The 23,141-nt window shown below is 42.7% G+C and overlaps 1 protein-coding gene across 5 annotated transcripts in view; it reads left to right on the top strand.

Annotated features, from left to right (window-relative positions):
* Positions 1-23,141, top strand: part of NRK (Nik related kinase) — a 108,028-nt gene that overhangs the window by 73,385 nt on the left and 11,502 nt on the right. For 4 of the 5 annotated variants that reach the window (XM_075513043.1, XM_075513044.1, XM_075513041.1 and 1 more), the window contains 12 exons: positions 536-651; positions 3,576-3,673; positions 4,816-4,934; positions 8,672-8,765; positions 11,309-11,482; positions 12,450-12,579; positions 12,960-13,118; positions 14,746-14,889; positions 16,141-16,275; positions 18,336-18,436; positions 18,980-19,129; positions 22,428-22,587. In XM_075513043.1, the coding sequence (XP_075369158.1) occupies positions 536-651; positions 3,576-3,673; positions 4,816-4,934; positions 8,672-8,765; positions 11,309-11,482; positions 12,450-12,579; positions 12,960-13,118; positions 14,746-14,889; positions 16,141-16,275; positions 18,336-18,436; positions 18,980-19,129; positions 22,428-22,587 (1,580 nt within the window). Of the gene's footprint in view, positions 1-535; positions 652-3,575; positions 3,674-4,815; positions 4,935-8,671; positions 8,766-11,308; positions 11,483-12,449; positions 12,580-12,959; positions 13,119-14,745; positions 14,890-16,140; positions 16,276-18,335; positions 18,437-18,979; positions 19,130-20,100; positions 22,001-22,427; positions 22,588-23,141 lie in introns of those variants that run through there. The other variant, XM_075513045.1, reaches the window with a different exon arrangement.

Raw genomic sequence — 23,141 nt, 5'->3', positions numbered from 1 at the left:
TACAGGAGGCAAAGCAGAAAAACATGAAAGTAAACCACAGTGTTACAAGTGAGTGGCTTCTGAGCCTGGGTTTCTGGGTGAGCCGCTGTTTTACTTCACAAGATCGGCAGCTTGTTTTACTGTCCGATGCGTTCCTTTCTCCATTGATAAGTCGGTGATGATTATCTTCTAGGAGGGTGCTAGAGCAGGTTTCATTATTTGTAAAAGCCATGAGATTTTGGAATCAGGAGTGACACAGATCTGAAGAGGCCAAGGGAGAAGTACATATAGTAGGATATTTTGTAATGACTTGGGAATCTCTGTAATCTCCCTGAATGACTGCCCAGAGGAAACTAGGAAACTGTCCCCTCCATCTTCTTCTCTCACTACTGGGTGGCCCTGCTTGGAGTAGCAAAGAATGTAAAATTTTTGTTTATCAGGAGTATTATGTCATACAGTAACAGCAAGGAACTCGATTCAGTGGCCTAGGAGGTCTGTTCCAGTCTGTGGTCCTGCATGCAAGATAGTCTGATCTGCGTTTTGTCTTTCTGTTCAGTAACAGTCATCAGTCATCCCCTGGGGGACATGCTCTGAAGCTAAACAGCAGCAGCAGCACTCCTGGCAACAAGCAGTGGGAGATGGGATCTCATCAGAGCAGCCGGTCAACCTCAGGTGATTCCTAAGTCAAAGATTCATCAGTCAAAAATGTGCAAAATTCCTATCACATGAAACGGGTTTCTGCAGCGTGTCAAGTGCTGCATTGCAAGTGGAATATTTTTTTTAGTGAGGTCTTCTGGTGATAGGCTTGTGAAAGTCTTCTGGATTTTATGGTTCCATGTTCCTAAAATATAATCACTTCCTCTTTTGAGTCAAAAAGTGTCTGTGAACATATTTCTATATAGAAAATTTGAATTGCCTCAATTAAGAATTGAAAAAAATTGGTTCTGTTGCACTTACTGACACAGTTGAAACTCAGCAGAGCCAACATTACAGACATACAGATGTAATTCAATACTACTGTTCACCCATTGGCATTTTCTGCATAACCATATGCTGCTTTTTCGCGTTGCCTGCTGATAAGATGATACAGATCAGCAGTTGCTGTACACTAATATTTCTGCACTCTAATAACGTACTGGCTGAAGGAAGCGTAAGACTGTCTGTACAGCACCTTATGAAACATTCCTCCAATATTCTTTTATTTGCAGGTAGTGGAACTAAAAAAAAAAAAGGCAAAAGAAGTTAAAAGGTAGAGATAGCCTCATCCAATTCAAGCACAGTGCAACTTTGTAAGCTATCTTGGTGTTACTGGTAGTGGTGTAGGAACGCCGTGGGCTTGCTCACGGTTGTGCAGGTTTTTGGCAGTACAGGCTCTGGTTCCTGAGACATGACCTGAGATTCTGGCAGACTGGGGACACAGAGCAGAAGTGGACAGCTTTGTTCCTCTGTTGTTATTGCTAAGGGCAATTTTCTGTGGGCCAATTGTAGGGCAATTTGTTGTGTAGCTCCTTGCAAAGCAGTGGTGTGTTACAACGCTTTGCGTCCAGGCTGACTACTAAAGATGGGGGACATGGGGAATCACGCCCAATTCGAAGCAGGGCAGATGTTAAAAATGTTCTGAAACCACACCAGTGAGCTTCTGAGGTCATTTATTTTTAAACTGAGGCTCACATTGTTAATTTGCAAGCCCGTGATAAATGAAGAACAAATTGCTTATTTATTACACTTACACAATCAAGCCAGTTTTGCTTTCACTAACTACACAGAATAGGAAGCTTTGCTTCAAGAGAAGTCCAAAGCACACTTTAAACTTCTTGAGTTTTGTTTCTTTTTGCTCTTATGTCATTTTATGTTTGAACAACAGCATGGAGATGAGCAACGCGCAACAGCCCAGCTCAACTTTGCAATGTCTGCACGATGTGTAACTCCTGTGCTATTTTGGCATGGGGAAACGAAAACCTCACCAGCAATGGAAAGAATAGAAAACCCTCCCTTGTGGTTTAAACTGTCTCCTTGGGTTCTTAAGTGTCATTAAATTACAGCTAGTTCTGGCATATGGTGTTCCAGAAAGAGTTTGTTGCTTTCTCAAACCCACAGGGATAATGAATTGGGCAGGAAAGGGCTATAAATACTTTAAAGCTAATATTTCTGCTGAGTTGCTTAGGTACTCATTGACCAATAAGGAATTCTGAATTTTAAAAGCTTTGCAAAATGCACGAATACACGAACCCGTTGTGATAAAACTATCTAAATTACCAAATACAAATCCTAATTTGTGTGAGCTTGAATTCTCCCCCCTTAACTTGCAAGGAGTCCTGTTGGTAGCAGTGGGATAGTCATGGGAGAAATTGCTGAACGAGGTGGATGTTGAGCTGAGTACTGTGTCCCCGTGGCAGGGCGAGGGCACATCTGCTTTCCCTCCCTTCACTTGTATCAGGAATTGTGTGCAGAAGACAGCGTGTCTCCAAGGCTGCTTTTGCTCTTCCCAGCTAGCTTTGTGGGCAGTGGGGGCATTGAAAGGGAAGCTTCACTTAATTACTTGCAAATGTCCCTCCTAACATGGCATCAGCACCTCTGATGGACTCCAGCTCCTCTAGTCTTGTTTGCTTGGGTATTCAATAGCTGTGCAAGCGTGGTGGCAGCTGTAGGTCCCCAAGGCACCTGGCAGGGAAGCATAGTGCTGCAGCTTCCTTGCTACCTGTCCGTGACCGTGGGCAGTGTCACGAGGTGCCACCTGATGCTGAGCTGGCCTGCGGCGGGGGCCAGTCCCCTCTGCAAAAATGTGGGCTGTTAGTACCTACTTTGCCACGGCGCAGAGTGGAAGCGGGAGGTGAGAAGTGACGCTCTGTGTGCCCCAAGGGAAGCGGGGACTGGAAAATGGTTCTCCCTGTGCTGCCATGGGAAGCGGTGAATCCTCTTCTGCTTTTAGCTTGACCCCATGCTCATGAGTAAAGTTTAGTGCAGCTGTTTGCCCCCAGCCCAGCTGGGTTTAGAGAATCAGATCCTTTAGACTGTTTCTGTGCAACAGTTTTATGAAGGCCACGTCTTGGCCTTCTCGGCCACCACGTCTTGGCACCACGTCTGTTTGCTCATGAAAATCGGGGGTCTAGGCTTTTGTATCCTCTCCCTGACCCCTGTCTGCAGCCACAGGAGTATAGCTGGGTGGAACCTTCAGTGCTGGAACATACCCAGCAGTTGCTGATCTGATGGGCTGTCTCCCCTCAAGAAGAGGATCAGAGGAAGGGATTAGCACGCCCTCACCCTTTTCCCTTGCAAGCTGCCTTCCAGTCCACAGAACTGTTGCCGGTGCGCAGTGGGAATGTGTTGCCAAGGTTTTGGTCTGCTTGTCTTACTCTTGCAGCATTAAACTGCACCGATATCGATTTATATACATAATATTGTGGCATCCAGAACCCCTGGGAAACAAGTGGAAAGATTTCCCTTTGCAACAAAGAGAAGGAAGTAGTTTGTCAGCAGAGGCTGGTGTCTGCTTTGGGTGGTAACTATATGTGCTTGTCTTACTGGTCCCCTCTCTCACTCTGCTGCACATGCATTTAAAAAAAGAAACTTTTTTTTTTTTTTTTTTTAACTCCCAGGGAATCCAGGACCGGCCAAGGCAGAGAACGCTTTGTCCCAGAACCTCTTGCAGCTACATAAGAAGTCTGAAAAAGTTTCTCATCCGGGCCAGATTGCAGTAGGTTCTTTTAAATCCACTGATATTTTTGATTTGTTCATAGTTTTCACTGAGGGCACGTCTATGCAGACAGCTCCTCTGATGGTGCTTGAGTTTGCTAGCTAATGAGTCCATCTGAGAGGCCGCCTGGGGCTGGCTCGAGCTTACTGCTGCGCTAACGTGTCTCATCGGCTTTTGGTCCAGGTGTGACTTGTGTCCAGCTCAGGCCCTCGGCAGAGAGTTCAGTTTTCCTGAACCTGCCTGATCATAAATCTTTAGAAAGGAAGGGTATGTCTTCAATATTTCAGGAAGTCGTCGATCACTTGTCATGCAAGCCAGAAGTCAAGACCATGCCTGTAGCTTGTGCAAATATCCAGTGCGTAATTGCCTGGGATATGTGCTACCGGGCTGCGACAGACTCGGGACTGTCCTGGCTCTCTGTTTGCTGATGTGCCACTGATGCAAGGGATGATTGCTGTTCCTCTGTCTTATTTACTGAGGCATTTCTTTTCTTTGGTGGTGTTTTGGGAGGGGATGCCTGTTGGACAACTGGAGCTCACAGTGCCTTGTGCAAGAGCTCGTATGTGGGATGCTTGGCATTTTAAAAGTTTGCGGGATGCTTGGCATTTTAAAACGTTGCAGGCAGGCCTGGGTGGCTCCAGGGGACGCAGAGCAGGGCAGCAGGGGACAGCTGCAGCTTACCGGAGTCCCCGACCCCTCCCGGCTTGTCAGGGACCGGAGGTTTGAAGAAGACTCTGTGTTTAGGCCATTGCCAATGACGTGGGAGGCCTATATACGAGTTCCCGTAGGACGGGGGTGTCTAGCTGCCCTGTGTGTGAGAGCTATGGCTGTGTCGGTATTGCCGTTCCAGCCCAAAGGTGCGACGATTGAATCATAAATGTTTTGAGATTCAAAATAACATACTGACTAAAGTTAGTGACCTTTCAACTTCTAGGAAAATCCAGCGTTTTGGCTTATGTCACTTTCCTGTGTGAAATACCTGCTTGTGATGGACCAACAAAAGCATCAACTTCCTAATAAAGCTTTTTTGGTGTGGAAGTGACAATAACTATATTTGCTGGGACAGTAAAATAATGCACGTGCTGTTTAGCAATGGGTTCTTCCATGAGAAAAAAAAAATCAACTAAGTTTTCTTTACTCAGAGTCCAGGGTCCTTTGCCAAGGGGAAAGACAGTGCCAACTCATTCTTAAAAGCAGCAGACTATTCCTCATCAAGTGACGAAGTCGGTAGCAGCGATGAAGATGACGTGAACCACACAAGGTTGGCTTGATTTTTTTTTTCATTTTATTATTATTTTCTTCCTTTTTATTACATACTTCTAAATATCTGGAAAAAGTTGGCATATATAAATACTACCTCCCCTCTGAAGTTACTATCAGTCGTTTATGTCAGTTGTAATTAAGCAGTTTAATCGCACTATAATGAACTCCCGGGGGTAAATCTTTGCTCCATCAGATGTATGCAGTGTAATAAGCTTTGATGACTTGCTGCCCTGGGACAATGAGGAAATGTCTCGTTTTAACTGAATATCAATAGGTAGTGCTTTTATAGAGATTACTTCACACGGATCTACGTTTAAATGGAATTTTTGAAAGAAAAAAGGAGAGGGAAAGAAAACTGTACACCTTCATGTTAAATACAGGTTACAGTGAAAAAAGCAAGGCAAACATGACCCTTGTATTCAGATAGTCTGTTCAGTCTGGGAGAAATAATTATCACTGAAAAGCCGATTGCTTCACCAGGGCTGTTTATAAAGAGGGGATAGTAAAAGCAGGATTTGTTTTTGTAAAATTTGCTCTATTTTTAATATTGTTATTTTGCACAGTTGCTGTGGTTGCCAGATGATGCTGTGGCTTGTACCAGGCTGATCTCACCTGAACTGTTTCTCTCTAGATTTCCAGTTTCTCTTGTTGATTTTGTGACTGACATCTTGTGGTGTTTTACTTATCATGCAAAATGTGTATTCTGCTGAGAAATAATGGAGCATGAATAGCTTGCTAGTCCAAGTGAAAGAGAGTCCAGGGATCAGTTGGCCAGCCCTGCTGCTTGGAACAGCAAACAGAATTATTTTTTAGTATTGATGAATGAAACTTGTAATTTTCTTGCAAAGAGACTTCAGTTTAATTCAAATTCTAGGATTTACTTTGAAGTCCATCACAGGGCCACAGAGCTCTCTGGCATGGGGCTCTTGCTCTTCTGACATAATTGCACATGCAGTTTTGTCAGTCTTCAGGAAGAGATGCACAGATTTGTGGCACTGTTGGCGAGCTATTGCATTGGCCTGGTACCAGTCCTTTCCCCTGTGCTGCTCTGAAGAAGGTAGAGTTTTTGCGCCTGCGTATGCTCCTGATTTGCATTTTTGAAGTTCCTTTTCAAAGCTGAGGGATGAAGAGGGAGAATGTTAAAAACCTTGTAGCTTATTCAGTGCACCTGAAAGAGCTGTCTTTTTACTGTAATGCCTTTATTTTCTTACTGCTCCTTTTCCAAACCACCTTATTCTGATCTGTAAAAAGTTTCATTCACTCTAGGTCATAGAATTCATCCTAGACCTCAGAAAGACTCTACATAAAAATATGGATTTGCCCTGTAGCAATGACTTTGCTGTGTAAGTGTTAGATTGCTGCGATCCTTGCATGCTGTAATGATTTGAAGGAGTGGTATCACTGCCTTTGGAAATCTGCATGTGTTATTTGCATCTCCTCTGTGTGTGAGATCCACCAGTCCTCTAAAGTGGAACTAGCAGGATGATCCCTGTCAGGTTTGCCTTCCTGTGTGCACAGCCACTGCAAGCACTCCTGTGAAATCGAAAGTATGATCTTGTCTGTTAACAAAGTCCCTTCACCTCAGCTGAACGTCATTTATATTAAAAGATAGATACTTTGGGAAATATATCCTGATTACTACCAAATAAATGGCACAAAAGATAGTGATCAAAGTGAAAGCAGCAGCCAGCATTGAAACTTTGCATATTCTGGATAAAGGGAAGGTTTTTGTTTTTCTTGCTATCTAAAGCATGTGAATGCAGAATCTGAAGCCCCTTGCAGTCTGTAGGAGTGTTTCTGTGGGGGCTTTGGCTGAGACACCTTGGGCCAAGTTTTAGTTGGCTATTGAAAAGAATCTGCGTTTTCTTGTTCTTGCCTGGGCTGGGGAACAGCTTTTGATGTCCACGCTCCAGCTTTCATGGAGGTGCCCAGTAGGATTAGACTTGGGACATGCACATATGCAAGAGAAAGAGCTTCATATTCTCTTGGACAAATCCTGTTAACCACCCTTAGAAGGCTCATTTCTGAGGAAGCCAGGACTAAGGGCAGCTGTCTTTCACCAGTAAAACAACTTTTGGTCTTGTTTTTCTTTTCAGTGAGATGAGCCAGAATTCTTTCTCACACACGCCAGGTTTTTGTTTTAAGGAAAGGATGTCAGTGTATGTGATCCAGCATGTTACCTGCTTGTATAGCGTATCTATTCCCTTGATGCGAATTTCCCCTACTCTACTGAGTGCTTTCTCCTCCGATGCCTGCAGCATTCGCAATCCCCCTAAAACACTGAGTTTCTTGGGACTCATTTTGTATAGTTCAGTTTCCTCTCTCTGCTCTTGATATGCTGCTCCCTACCAAAATTTGGACAAGGTGGGTGCAGGTGTGTGCTTGGCTAGGAATTACTTTCTCCCCCTAGTAAGTGGGAGGTTGACATCATTTAAGATCAGCTGCTGCTTGCTTTCCTGATAAGAAAGGTCCTTGCACTCGCCATTGATCCTACTCCATATCTTGCCATTCCTTCTAAGTTCGGTATGCAAATATTTACCCCTCCCATAGAGAGGGGGACACGATGACCCAAAACCAGAAAATAAACAACAAAAAAAGCCACAAAAACTTCTGCTCCTTCACAGCCATCTTAAGTCAGTAGCTCTCTCACCAAGCCTTCCTTGTTATCGCATTGGGCAACATTTAAAAGAAAAAAAAACAACCTTACACTCTCCTACCAGCTGTGGCATAGCACTGTAGAGCCCTTCACACCAGCATCCTGAATCCAGTCAGTTTTATAATTACTGGAAAGGAGGCAGAAATGTAATAGGCTTAAATGGATTGCAGCCATAAATAAATGAGTATAAATAAATAAGTGGAATAAATAAATAATGTGGGGTGGAAATGCATAGAAATGGGGCCAGAGCCTCGCTGACAGAAGTTTGAGGCAGTTCCACTTGGGTGAAAAAGTTTAAAATGCGAAGATACCACTGGTGGTGTAGGAAGCAGTAGCTGGGGTATATCACAACAGATGCTTGCCTTGTTCTTACTGTTTCTTTAGGTGTCTGCTTTTGGTCACTGTTGAAGACAGGATACTGGGCTAGGTGGGCTTTTGGCCCCAGCCAGTCCAGCAGCTCTTACGTTCTTTTGTCTCTGTGTGCACTGGGCAACATTGTCTTTGTTTCTTTGTACATAGGGTGAGGATGTCCATGTTTCAGGGACTGATTCACAGTATGAAATGCCAGTGTAGCCTGCCCCAGTGGGCACTGTAGAGCGGTCCCTGATACCAGCAGGTAGCGGAGCAGTAGCTCTCCCCCTTACAAGTGCAGCTGATGCTCTTTCTCTGGAGAGCAGGGTGGCTCATAATTGCACCCCACAGGGTAGCATACAAGGGGAGACAGGAGAAGTTTTGAAGTAGGCACTTCTCAAATGACAGCTTGAGGGACCAGCTCTCACTTGCCTGAGCTATGCAGTGCCTGAAAAATGATGGGTGAAATGCAGGGAGATGAAGGGATGCTCTCCGTCGAGGTGGGGAGAGCTTCTTGCTGTGCGTGAGTGGTCCTCAGGATCGAGTCCATTCAGGCACATCCACAGACTAATCAGCTTGCTTTTGTACAAGAACCTTTAAGTGTAACTAGTGAATGCTAATTATGCTCACTTTTGAACGTGTATATGTGGGGTTTTTTTTCTTTTTGTTTTTTGGGCTCTTTTTTTTCCCTGAAGTAGTTCTGTTCATTAATTGGAGTTTGTTACCAGGCAACTGCTAAGCAGCAGAGTGGCAGATTTCTCAAGGACGAGAGTACCAGATGGAATTGAACTGAAACCCCAAAGCACCGTCGCAGAACAGAAGGTAATTTGGCCATTTGTAAGGGGGTGGGTGCAGTGGGGGGGGGAGTCAGATCATTAATGTGCACGATAAACGCTGTATCCATTTCTTCTCGGCAGCATTTTCACTCTGAAGTCCTGCTCTGTCATTGCAAATTATAGCTATAAGCCTTGAAAAAATGTGTGGTTTCAGGTTTTGAGCTTCCTATAAAAATGCTTACATTTAGGTACAAAATTGCACTTCTTTATTTGTCCTTGTTACTGACCTAGTAGTAGTTTCTGATGTCAATGTGTTTCTTGAAGGCACTGGGCAGGTTGCAAAAAGCGATACTGTTGATTATTGTTGGTGTGCTGTTGGATTATTGTATGGTTGGATTTTTAAAAATCTTGACCTTTTTTATTCCAATTTAAAGATAACTACCTCTTACTACTTAAAACATTACCAGAAGAGGGGAAAAACACTTCATCTCTCCCTACGGGCTTAGCAAAAATACATGTCTTCTCATATGTCATGTTGTGGTTCCTTCCCAGCTGCAGTTTCTAGTAGAGACTTCAAGTCATGTGGATTTTCCCCTGTGATAAATATTAGTGCAGAAAAGATGAAGACAGACAAAGCAGAATAATGTTCTTTGTGGTCAAAATAAAAAAAAATTGCAGTAATAAGACTTGCACTCGGCATCAGAGCGCTCCTCACATATTACTGAGTGTACTCTCATTTCACAGATAGGGAAAATAAATTGCTGTGAAACTGGTGTTTTTCCCAGAGCTGCTTGCATGAGCTGTGGCAGGGCTAGGAAGAAAAAGGAGTTTTCTTTAACTCTGGCATGATTTCTAAGCTTCAGACCAGAGTGGCACCTTTCCTGACTGGGGAAGGAGTCCCACTTTGCCTTCATCCCACCATCCTTGAGGAGAAAAGACACTGCTTCGGAGAAGTAATTATAAACAGGGCAAAACCAGTATTATTCTTGTGGCAAAACCAGCCCAGTGCTTTCCCTTTCTCCTGATATCCGGGTATTGGAAATACGCTGCTTGAGGGAAAGGAGAAGGATGGGGTCTTTGAGGCCAGACTGAGGATGAGGGAGGATGGAAAAGAGTGGAGGTCGCATTTTCTGGTGGGTTTGGGGAGGACAATGCAGGAAGGAGAACAAACAGATGACTGCCACCTCTCCTTACAAATCTCTCTGATGCCTTCCAGTCTTCTCCCTCCCTCTCATGGAGAATCCTATCCATTCCTCCCATCTCTGTTTCACCAACCACAGCCATCATGAGTCTCCATCACTGTCCAACATCCCTTTCCCCGGCCCATCAGCATGAAGTGGTTTGAAGTGGCTAGGGTGTACCAAACAGCCCAAACAATTCAAATGGGGGATTGGTTCAGTTCAGCTGAATTGGACTCAAAACTGAACCAAAATGCCCCATACTGGCTTGATTCCCTAATCTCAAATACTGACATGTATGTTTTGGTTTGGCTTGGCTTGGTTTTTTATATCTAAATTACAATTTAAAATACTTAGAGCATCAATTTGATTTCTAGTTAATTACTTGGCTTTTAAAAGGCAAATGTCTTTCATGTAGAATTATCTACTTTTTTTTTTTTTTTTCCATATTTTGGCCAGCATTCAAAAAAGCTGATCTGATTTCAGTAGGTTGCTTATCAAAGTCAGCACAATGTACAGACTTGCCTTGAATTCAACAGGCCAGAAGCTGCTTGAGTTTGGTGGTGCTTTTTGCTTTGGTGTAATTCAGGAGGAATTTTCTAGTGTAGCACTTGTCTTCTGTCGCACTCTACGTTCCAGTGCCAATGGTGTTCAGGTACCCTGACCGATCACGGCCGGGGTAGACCCCTCTGCACTGTCCTGCCCATCTGGGACACTGCTTGCTTTACACATCCCGTCTTTCTTCCTCTCAAAGCTTCTAGCTGTGTATTCCTGGAAACCAACCTCTGACTCTGTATTTTGAGCTGTTGGGGAGAGGGCGTGTGTTGTGCCTCACACCTTACATGGCTTGCAAGTATTTCCTTGAAGCTGGTGGGATCCTGTAAGGAGGTCTGCAGTACCAAACATCATTGTACTGGAAATGCTGGAAATAATGGATCCTACTGAATGTCTTCATTCTAGAATAAGGTTTCCTAATTCCGTAAATGGAAAGTAGAATGAAATGAACAGTAAGGGGCTCCAAACTAAATGCAGGTCCAGAACTGAGAAGTACCTACTTCTGATTGCGGTAGGTAGAGGTCAGATCTGTAACCTGGGACAAGCCATTTGATTCTGTCTCAAGTGTCTCTGAGGATGAAGTTGCTTCTTTACCTGAGGTTGAGGTAACGTAGATGAGGACCATTGGTGGAGCACTTCAGAAGTGGAAGCCAGTGTTGATGTCTCAGGTGTTTGCCACACACTTTTGTATTTAATTTTTTATTTTAATCTTTCCATAGGGTTTGTCTTTACATTACGCATCAAGCAGAGTACCCCTCCCCATATGCTCATTATTTATTGTCCTAATTAACAGGAGTTGGATAGTGCATTGGAAGTATGCTAAATGTGGAGTTTAACTGTATGTTCTCATGTGCAGGATCAGATTTTAGGGAAACAAATTTCTAGCACCCAAGAAGGCCTCTGGAGTGTAAACAACCAGAACTATCTCCTGCCAGATCTCCTCCAGCAAAGCCAAATTTCAGACTCGTCTGTGAACCCACCAAAAGTGCCGCTGACTAGCCAGGAACCTCAGAACAAACCTCTGAATAAGGTGAGAGAGAAATTACAGATTGAATGAATTGTACCATCATTTTCTTCCAGCCCTTAGGAGCCTGAGATTGAGAGCCTTTTAACTTCATCTGTCCTGTCTCTTTTTATGATGAGATTTTTCACCACATCCCTTCTTTTCTCTAAAAGCTTTATCTAGGGGATGGATAAGAAATCCTGAGCTCCCTAACAGATTTTATTTTTCCACTTCTTTGCCCTCATCTCCCTCTCTGCTCCATTTTCTTTCCTTCCTTTGTTTCTCCCCTTTTACACAAGCTGGAAGTGCGTGTACCCTCTGCTCCTTTACCTGTCACGTCAGCAACACAGCACTCTCGTCTGCCTCTGCTCACTGTGCCTGGCTTTCTTGCACCCACGCGTCAGGTGGGAGTGCACGGGGGCCAGGGCAGCACGTCTCGGCAGCCCCAAAGGGACTCTAACACCGCTGTGAGCACGGGGGTCTCTTGGGGAGAAGTGTCACTGGAGGCAGGTAACAGCCCTGTCAGGGGTCACGTCCTAAACCGCCTTACTGGAGGCAACAGCGTCCTTCTTGCTGCAAAGAGATTTGAGCAATGCCCCGTTGCAGACAAGACAGCAGGGAGCGATCGACTGCTTAGGGACATGGTGTAGTGGTGGTCTTGGCAGTGTTAGGTTTACGGTTGGACTCGATGATCTTAAAGGTCTTTTCCAACCTATACAATTCTGTGATTCTGTGATTCTGTGACGTGCTCTTCTTCTGGGACTGGTTATTTCAGTGCGGTGCCGTGCCTAGCTAAGCATCCCGACACAGCTCCCTGCTCAGGCCTCCTCTTCTGTCACTGAATTTGTACCATGTATCTACTGCTTAAAGATTGTTCATCATGTCTAAGTATGCCGCAGGCCATTTCTTCTGAACCTCGGAGGCACCGCATTGCTGTGTGCTGTCTGTCCTCCTAGCATCGTCTTCCTGAAGCAGCTCTTGTTTTTCATTGTAGACCCCGTGCACTGAAAGCACACCTTCAAAGAGCAGTACATCATCTACAACATCGTTTACTTCATTCATAGATCCTAGACTTCTGCCAATCACCCCTCCCACCAGTCCAGTAGGACCTTCCTGTAGTTCTCGTGAGTATGCTTTACCCTTCTCATAAAACGTCACTCCTGGTTTCTTTTTTTTTCGGGAGTGGGGAGGGCCTATTGCTTGGAAATGGAACCTGTCAGTAACATCTCCAGAAACTGAATCTCCGCATCGCTGTGAATTTTCATTGTACTGCTTCTGCCCTTCTTCCAGATGTGGCTTGCTCTGCTGCTGTGTTACCACAGTGCTAACTCAGGAATGCCTGAGGAATCTTCCAGGTGTATGGTTTTTTTTCTCTGGCTATGTAATGCTCCCAAGGTGTTTTCTCGCCCCTCTGGGGTTTCTTTCATTCTGCCATAAACAGGTCAAATGTGAGATGTAGCCAAACGCTCACATTTTTCATGATTACATATGTCTTTCGTTCTAGCATCTAGTGCAAAACCTGAGCCTGTCAGGAGAGAAAATGCAAGGAAGGGCTCTGTTGTCAACGTCAACCCAACGAATATCCGCCCGCAGAGTGACAGTCCAGAAATTCGTAAATACAAGAAGAAATTCAACTCAGAAGTCCTTTGTGCTGCTTTGTGGGGTAAGCTCAGAAGTACTTGGGCATGTGTATGGAGGGAAGGCAGCAGCAGGAGAGGCTGGCAGTGTATGCCAGGCAGATTTCACAGTTGTATTGCACCTCTCCTGTCAGGAAGTCCTGGAGCGGATCACTGAGTAGATACCTGCGTCACTCGCATGACACTGCCTTCCTGGTAGAAGATGGCAAACAGATGACTTACAGTTGCAAAGGATTTTGTGCATCAGAATGAGAAAACGTTTTGATCGGGCACCAAATTGAAACTGTGCTCTTTGGAAGAGCCAAAAGTTGCAAATGTTTTAGTAACTTATGCGGCTCATGATACTTACTCTTGTCTTAGCTGCGTACGAGTACAGCTGATCACACTAAGCCCTGACCCAGTGGAAATAATCCAAACCTGAAGCCTTCTGCTGTCATGTGTGTCAGGTATTCCAAGAATCTGAAGCAGGTCAGGCATCAGTCTTTCCAAAAGCTTGGCTTCCTTAGTTCCTGCTGTCAGTGCTTACTCAGAACCTCACTGGATCACCCTTTTTACAGGGTCAGCTTCACATGGTGTAAAACCAAGATGAGTGTAGTCAGACCAGTTTTCAACAGCTATAGACCTTGTCCAAGTCTCACACTAGATAAGCTCTTGAGTTGTTTTAACCATCTTTCTACTTCAGAAGAACAGGCATATTCTATGGGACTCACCCAGCTTTTTACTTCTTATTTTTTTGAGTCTGGAGTGGAAAATGAATGAAGTAGATGAAGCATTATCCAAAGGAAATGTAGATTTCCAGTTTACAGTTTCACAGATTTTGTGTAATGTATGTTTGTAGTCCAAGATTTTAAATTAAGAACAGAGCTGTGTGGCAAGGTCCGTAATTAAATGTGTGTTGAGGCTGAAGAGCACCAGGTATTCATCAGAGCATTGCCAGTAGAGGAGGTTGCTTGTTACAGCAGGATACCTCATGTCGTTTCTTTAGGACCTGCTGATTAGGAAACGTAGCTGTCATTCCAGCCGAACACAATTTTTGACGTGCTCTGATGTCAGCAACCCACTGGAGCCTTCGCTTCCTTGGGAGCAGTTGGATTTCAGATGGATTCACTCCTTTAATTTGGCATTTGAAAGCATTCTTGCAAAACACAGACAGTTTTCAAACAAACACTCCACTTCCTTGTAACAGCAGCCCTTCTTCCCACAGGTTTGGTCCTCCTGTGATTTGAGTGGTGTATTTGGGGAAAGAGGGATTTTTTAAAATTTTATTTTATTTTATTTTTAATGGGTAGAGACCCTTAGGTGGTGCTGGACTGGGACTTTTGCAGTGCTCACAGGCACTTTGCAAGGTCACCTGAGAAATTTGGGTTCACAGAGCATTTTCATTTTTGTTTAAATCAACATTGACTTCAGCAGAACTACTCATCCTTCAAGTTACATGGGCATATAAGTGTTCTGCTGGGTAAAATCTGTAATGGTGAGATCTATTTTTTTTTTCTGTTCATTTTTCTGGGAGGTCATCTGCAGAGCAACAGAGAAATTATCAGGTACCATTAAGTGAGACTAGATTAAGAATCAGTTCTCAAAACAATGAACATTTGGTGGCCTCTGAATCATGAGGTGATTTATGTAGAATTTTTTTCCGTGTATCAACAGGAGTAAATTTACTGGTGGGAACAGAGAATGGATTGTGGCTGCTGGACAGAAGTGGGCAAGGAAGAGTTTATTCGCTGATTACAAGGAGACGATTCCAGCAAATGGATGTTCTGGAAGGACTCAATGTGCTAATTACTATATCAGGTTAGTTCAGTGTCTAAAAGTATCTGACCTGCATTGGGGTTGGAAGCAATTAAAAAGAAGAATTAGGTTATAAACTAGGTTGAGGAATTTCCTCTTACAGAAAATCACAGGACAGTTACCCATGTTAATAGGAAAAGTCTCTTGAATTTTTAGCATTTACATTCTCATTTCAGAGAGGCTTTGGGATATTTCATTACCTGGTTAATGTGTAAAATGGTTTGTGGGGAGTATGAAGTGTTTCATATCCTTAAAATGAACTGGTTCTCAGCAAGTTACAGTTTGTCAGTCTGTTTCTGTGATGGTTGAGCATCTATCTAAGTGCAATTCTAGTAAAGTATCATTAAATAACCTTATTCTGTGTTCAACAAGATGTATGAGCAGTAACACGAGAGTGATCTATACTGTGAAACCATCAGTAACATTAAATGGAGTAGCGTCTTCAACCTCTGCTGACAAACAGCTTGGACTCTGCCCTGCAAGGTACTGAGGCCCTTATTCCCCATGGATGAGAGTGGCCTCAGAGGATGCTTAGTACATAACAAGGTGAGAGATGTAGGTCCAGCAAGGAATGGCAGCTCCTTGTCTCCAATCCAGACTCGCCGTGGTAGGTGATGGCGAGAGCTGTTTGTGCCATATTGCCAGGTCCAGGTTCTTATGTGACACAGTCCTCTTTTAGACTAACCTGTGATCCCAGACTGCTGCTGACCATATGTACTTACGAATTAAAGCAACAGAAAGACTGATTGAGATGAAAGATGACAACGTAATTCTCACCTGGAAAGGCATCCAAAAGAAAATAGCTAATTGCAATGAAGATTGTCAGTTAATTAGAAATAAATGAGTCACTTATTCAAAATGGCCACTGTAGGCCATACCTGTGTTCCTTCCTTCACATCAAAGAGTAAATGCCAAACAGTGTGATTATTTCTGATAATACATGCATCCATAGAGACCTGTTCTTTGGCCCGAGGGAAGAGTTTTAGTTAGGTGTGAAAACCTTGCACGAAGCTTGAGTCACAAGGTAAGTGCACATGTGCCAAATGCCACAGGATTGCTCATGTTCCAGTTCCCTCCTGCGTGTCACCATCACACAGGGCTTTTCTTTTGTGCTGCTGGACTCTTCTCTCACCTGGATGAGGCACAAGGACCTACTGTACTCAGGGCCACAAAACTCTGGCTTTTTGTAAGTGTGGGAGCATTTGTACTTCAGTGAGTTAAAGCATTATGTCTGTCTTTTTTTCCAAATCCTAGGGAAGAAGAATAAGTTGAGGGTCTATTACTTATCATGGCTGAGAAATAAAATTTTGCGCAATGATCCAGAGGTGGAGAAGCGGCAAGGCTGGGTGTCTGTGGGTGACCTGGAAGGCTGCGTACACTACAAAGTCGGTGAGGACTTTTTGTTTTTTCCTTGAAGAGCTGCTTAATCATCCTTTTGCATCTCATGACACCAGCATTTTTCTTCAGCTCTGTTTCAGGATTGTATTGGGCTGAATATCTCCGAGTTCTTTCAAACCTCCTTGTTTTACAGTGGCAGATGCTTCGCTCCCTGTCGTTCCAGGTAGCATCTCTTCTTGCAGCAGTTACCGGATGATGTTATGGCCATTCCCTGTGATGGCTGGAAGAAGGGAGCACCAGCCCTGGTCTGTTGCTCAGTCAGTGGTTTAGAAGTTCTGGAGTTACTTAAGGTTTTAATTAGACATGTTTTCCACCTCCATGCTATTCAGCTTCCCTCCTGGCCCTGAGTAACTGCTAAGAAACTGGACTAGTAAAGTGCTAGTAAATCGTATTTGTAGGATGTGCATAGGTAGATCAGATTGGATGTGCTGCAGCTCATGCCTGTCTCTAGATCATAAAAGACCTAAATATACCTTTATTTAAACTTACACGCTGGGAATGGTACTGTAGCAGTTGAAAAACCGTCTTGCTTTTATTTGGCTTTCAGGCAGTTCATTCTTGAAGATGAACATCAGTATTGTGATAGTTTCTGTCATTTAAACTGTGTGAGGGGGTGTGATGTATAGCGCAAGTTTCGCTTTGGTGAAAGATGGTGCATGAAAGTGGCACTTTTTTCAAAGTCAAATAGAGAAATGATATAGAGGATTGCAGGAGACGGCGAGGTGGCTGGCTCTCGTAAATACTTTGCTTGACTTTTTTTTCTGCTTTTATATCTCATGTCTTTAAAAGTGGCAAGGGTTAAATCCAAGAAAGAGTGTGAAAGAGATGTGCGTTGTTACTTTCCTTGTGATTATAGCTAAGCACCCCCGATTCCACTTCAGTTGCTCATCTTTGGGTTTGGTGTGTTGTTTTGTTTTGTTTTTTTTTTTTTAAAAGTTATCCTAAAATTAGGCAAACATGTGGTAGGAGCTTCTGTGTTTACATATGACAAGCCACTCTTACTTCTTTGACAAAACCGCTGGTGTTGTTTTTCTCTTGGTGAATCTTCTTGTATCTTGACCTTTGGTTTTACAGCCATTTGTCCAAGTAGAAGACGAAAGGGATGTGCTGTTCTGCATTTTGGTAGTTTGGGTTGTTTGTTTTTTTCTCTACCTACGTGAGATTTTCCTGACCAGTGTCCATCCTTATCCACTCTTCATGCCTCTGCTATAAGTTTTTCCAGTGTGAACTGCTCCTTTTGTAAGCAGCAAGGGCTGATCAGGCCCTCCTCCCACAGAAAACAAACCTTACTTCAGTAGCATAACACCTGCATCTATTAAAAATCCCTGCCAAGCAGACACTGCATATAAAATGAAGGGTGAATGCACTGGGATGCGATACCCTAGTGTTCTGTTTCCAAAGCAAATGCTTGTCTCTGGCAGAGCAAAAACACAATGTACAAAGAAGCCTGCATTTTCAATGAATGATTCTTCATTTATTCTCGATGGGCCAAACATGACCTTAATCAACTTAGAGAAATGGCTCATCTCTTAAATGCTTACTCATCTTGGAGACGTGGGAGTCCTCCCCCCGCACTAGCACGTGGGGATTTAACCCCACACACGAACAGTGAAATGAAAATTCATCCTGCAGGGTGTAACAGAATTGTTCAGCCAACAACCACCATTCCTCCAAAAGTAGCTTATTCACAACCAGCAATGTTGGTGTGGGTTCGCACTTAAAAAGTAAAGTAGGTTGGCTTAGCTGTAGGGTCAAGACCTTTTTTTCTGACTAAGGTAAGCTATATATATATTTTTTTTCATAGATATATGAAAAGCAATATATAAATGTTAACAATCATCTGGCTTTACTGAGAATAAATCGACTATAGGTTTTCAGTCAAGGTATTGTCACTGGTGATATTAAACATTGATGTCCAAAATCCATTAGTCTCCCTTACTGGATAATGTCTACCTCTACAAGTAGTCCATTGAAATGATTTCATGTGATGAGACGGTCTTTGATTTAAGTGTCTGTCTGGTACCTAAGGAATTGTTCTTCTTGTATTACAGTAAAATATGAGAGAATCAAATTCCTTGTAATTGCTTTGAAAAACTCAGTGGAGGTTTATGCTTGGGCTCCAAAGCCTTATCACAAATTCATGGCTTTTAAGGTAAGTGAAACTTCACTTTGGTTCAGATGTATCACTGTCTGTCTCTGTCTCTCATCTACTCTTTGCTTTTGCTTTTTGTTGCTTTGTATAACATTTATTTCTAGTTAAAGATAAAATGAGTATTCTTTTAAAGAAAATGTAGCTCATTTGACATATGTTGGAGATGGCAGGCATAAAACTGTCACAGTCATGATTCTGTTAGATGTGAATAACTTGTTTCAGTGCTGTGCCAAAATGTATGTTTGAGTTCACAAAGTTGATGCTGATTTCCCTCAAAAGAGGAGGAAATTGAACATGAATGCTACTCAGCCTAATTTTTGCTTAGTCCCTTTCTAGAATTTGGATTTTTTTCAAAACGCAAGTGAATTATCCAGCTCTCCTTGCAGCTCAGTGGATCATGGATACTTAGCTCCTTAAACATAACTTCCTATTTAACAAAAATAGCTGTCTCACTTCTGAGTTTTGAAAATTCTTAAGATCATATATGTAGATCTGTAAACCAACAGCTTTATTGTGTTATATAGTGTATTTTTCTTTTTTCAGTCCTTTACCTCACTTCATCACAAACCACTGTCAGTTGACCTGACCGTTGAAAATGGACAAAGATTAAAAGTCATATATGGCTCACTAGTAGGCTTTCACGCTATTGATGTGGACTCTGGATCTGTGTATGACCTGTACCTTCCAACGCACGTAAGATACTCCAAAAAATTATGTAAATGCCTTTGTTCTTTGGGCTGTATATTGATGATGATCAGGTTAAGAGTTGTGCTGTGTTTCAAAAGACAGGGTAAGAGAATAATTATTGTATGCCAGCTAATAGAAAACCACTTTTCACATACTTTTATAACACTGAAGTTCTGTTAAAAGGCTTTTATCACATTTAGAATATCAATTTTAATGGTTTAATGTCAGAAAGCCTGTTGTATGGACAGTACTATTTTTAATTGACTTATCCTGGTAATTTAGGACTTCTTAAGCAATCAAAGACACAATAATATCTACATGAATTTAGGTGACTCTTACAGTCTGCCATTGTGCTTTTCAGTCTCGCTAACAAGCTGATTAAATTATCAGTGAACTGAGCTGAAATTTGGCCTGGATTACAAAGACTGTTGCAACATACTTTAACCTTGATCCACTGCAAGCATGTTACCCTTGCACCAATGAGTACCTGTAGCTAGAGGAGCCAGGTATACATGTGCACCCATGAGTAATCCCCATTTCTTCACCATGGAGCAAAGTTGCATTTGTTTCGCATGATTACAGATCCAGGCTCTGTGTGCCAAATGTGATTTGCCTTTCAGTCATGACTTTGCAGAAGCCCAACTGCCAGACTAAGTAAATTTGCTGATCTTACCGTTCAGTTGCCCGTGAAATCAGTCCTTAAATTCAAAAGAATTTTTACATTTCCTCAGCATTTTCTCATTAGATTGTAAAGAAGTTGGCATGAAGGTGTTGATTTCAGGTTGATGTGTACATGTTGCGTTGTGCATCTGTTCATTGAGGTGATGGTGATCACTAAACTCCTGCTTAAGCTCGTATAACAGCAGAGTAATTCCCCTGCAGAAGTGACTGACTAGCATGGGGCTGTCCAATATGAAGTCTGTGCTATGGTTTTAATCTTTCTTTTTGTTTGTTTGCTTATTTTTTAGCTGTTCTAGATAGTTCTTTTCAAAGCTGTGAGTCCCAAAAGCCAGAGAAACTTGGGGGCTTAGGTCCAGAAAACTAGCAGGTTCCCACGGCTCCAGTCTGTTGGGAGGCTCCTGGCAAGGAAACTTCTGTGCACACCTGAAAACCTCCCTGAAGTCAACAGAGCTCCACAGGGGCAGAGGGTTAGCTCATCTGGGTGCCACGGCCTCCGTGTATCCAAAGGCAATGTGTCCCAAAGTTACGCTCAGGAGGTCTGAAGAAATCTCATCCCAGATCTGCGTGTTGCAGCCTGTGCCTTGAGCCCTTTTATGTTTTAACTTCTTTTTCTCCACTCTCAGCCCCACGTTTTCAAACCAAATGAAAACCCGTGCCTCCCATGCAAGCCACTTGATCACTCTGCTGCCCTGACAAGTGGCAGCCTTCAAATTCTGTCAGACCTGTGTTTCTGATGGACACGATGTTTGAGGATGGCTGTTAAGTTTATAAACTTCTCTTAATTAAAAAGCAACTTTTCTAGCTGTTCAGAACAAACTGTTGAATCACCTGCTAAAAGCTTGTACTGTTTATTTCTGTGTTGGTTTTTTTTTTAAGGGACTTAATATATGTTTTATTAGTGAATTTATTCAGTCTGACAATTAGTAGCTTTCTTAACTATGCAACTATGAAAAATTCACATCAGTTTATAAATCTAAGCATGGTGCCTGCATACCATCCCTGGAAGCTGGTTGCTAAGCAAGGTGAATAATGACTTGTCAAAAAGATTATTAGAATAATTGCCCAAGATAAGAAAGGCAAAGAAAAAAGTGAACCTTCTTAGAGGCTTTAGTTTTTCAACAGGCTGCAAATATAATTATGTACCTGATGAGAGAGATTTCCCAGGTGACTGTCCTGAATATGTGGGGCACCTTTAAAGACTGACTCCATTTGTGTGTGCTCTTCAACCAAAAGTTAGCATGTACTAAAAATATATTTTCCCTTTAGAGTCTTAGACCTGAAATAAATCTGCTGCTACAGTGGCTTTATCCGTTTCGGTATTTTGTTATCTTAAAGAGCATCTGCTAGAATTGGATAATTCTCTCAAGGAGCTTTGTGGTGGCAACAGACCAGACTTAACAGGCTGACTTTAGATACTCTTGCTTTCTGGTAGCCTCTTTTCGTGGTTCCCCACCTCTTTCTTCATCTCTTACCTGCTTCGATCGCTCATGCGAGTACCAAGGCAACGCATTAAAATTGCTCTGCGACTCTGGATACCCGTTCTAGTGTTACGGATAGTTGTTGCGGAGGCACGGAGTCAAGTGGTTGGCCTGAGTGTATTCAGTTTGGCAAGTACAGCTTCAGTGCTTCTTTTACTGTTCATTGTGCCCTTACGGTGTGCATAAATGTATGTGCTTGAAGAAAAAAAGATCTGTGTGTTGCTGGTTTGTGAAAATGATGTAGAAACTCCAGTCATATGCTTCCTATAAAAATACTGACTGTAGTGGTTTAATTTACTATTTAACACCCTGTTTTGAGTAGCGCTTTAAATAAGGAAACGCTTTGTTACTGTTTTCTAAGGCTGTCCTCTTTTTCTTTCAAAAAGGCTTTCATAAAACCCCACCTTCATGGTTGTATACTTGGACTTTTTCTTCACTTGGGGCATGTTGGCTTCTGGGAGAGATTCTAGTGCATTGAACAGCTGTTAAAATAATTTGTGTGAGTGAAATGCACTGTTCCCGTGGCATGCAGAAAATGTATGCTGAACAGCATTTAAACGGGGAACTATTTTTAGTGAAGAATATGGGAAGGGAAGGACAGAGTGGCTTGTATTTGAAAGCTCCAGGTAACTTTTCAACTTGCTGTGAATATTGTTAAATTTACAGGGTTTAGCTTGTCAGTGGGGATAGGGAAATATCATGGAAAGTGAAAGCACTGATTTCCTGGAATGTGGAAGCTTTTGTCCTTCCTCCATCTTCTGAAATAATTGTGAATTCAAATTTATTTCACCTTTCTTCTATTTATATAATGCAAGTGTTTTTTGAGTGGGTAAGTAAATATTACTGTGTCTCAGTGGCTCCATGGCTTCTTGAAACCAATTAATCCTGGTAAATATAAAGTGAAATATTGAACGTTGATTTGTTTGCAAACCTACTGTCGTATTCAAAGGGGGGAGGAGGGGAGAAAGCCTGTTTCAGAGGCTAGCTAGCAAACTATACAGCCTTTCTGAAAACAGGCATTTCTTTCACTTTCCATGAGCCATGAGCTAGTTCTTTTTGCTGCTCTGCCAAGCTAGTTAGATTGATGTAGTCACTAAAATTGCAGTCCATTTTCTGATATAAATCTCAGTAAAATATGATTCTAGATCCAGGGGACTATTCGCCCACATGCCATTATCATCCTCCCGAACACCAGTGGAATGGAGCTTTTACTCACCTACGAAGATGAAGGCATCTACATTGATATATATGGGCATTTCACAAAGGAGACTGTTTTACAGTGGGGAGAAATGCCAGCATCTGTAGGTACGTATGAAAAATAGCACTTTACTAAACATAAGATTCTCCTGCATGAAGCCTGACTTCTTTATGAGGTTTGTATCCACGTGGAAGTGGTTGTATGGCACATAAAGCAACTTCTGAGCAAACCAGATGTGTAAAGAGTAAACAGATTTATGTATGTTTGTGTTAAGACAGCCAATGATTGCAATAGGGTCTTCACATTTGGATCGTAGCGTTTGTATTCTTGTCGCGCTGTTTATTGCATCATACCTTCGCTATACAGCCAAACTTCACTGAGGATGCAGCTTATCACCAGTTTTCACAGAGAGAATTATGTGAATTACAGAGGGGGAACAAAGGTCCTCTTGTTTCCTACTTGGACGGTTCATAGCCCATAGCGGTTTATGTAAGAATTCACAACCATAGAGAGGTCAGGCACTGAAGAGGTCTGTAACTGCTGTCAAATTGCCCCTTAATTTTATCACTTTAAATTCAAAGTGCTGCCAGCCCAGGGTACTTCTAATAGATTCTCAATCTCTCCATGCTTGCAGTTGGCTTTGTAGGCGATTCTGATTGTA

Source organism: Mycteria americana, chromosome 10 (genome assembly GCF_035582795.1).
Source record: "Mycteria americana isolate JAX WOST 10 ecotype Jacksonville Zoo and Gardens chromosome 10, USCA_MyAme_1.0, whole genome shotgun sequence".
Classification (NCBI taxonomy): Eukaryota; Metazoa; Chordata; class Aves; order Ciconiiformes; family Ciconiidae; genus Mycteria; species Mycteria americana.
The sequence above is the reverse complement of the archived record's forward strand: the minus strand, read 5'-3'. Positions and strand labels throughout refer to the sequence as shown.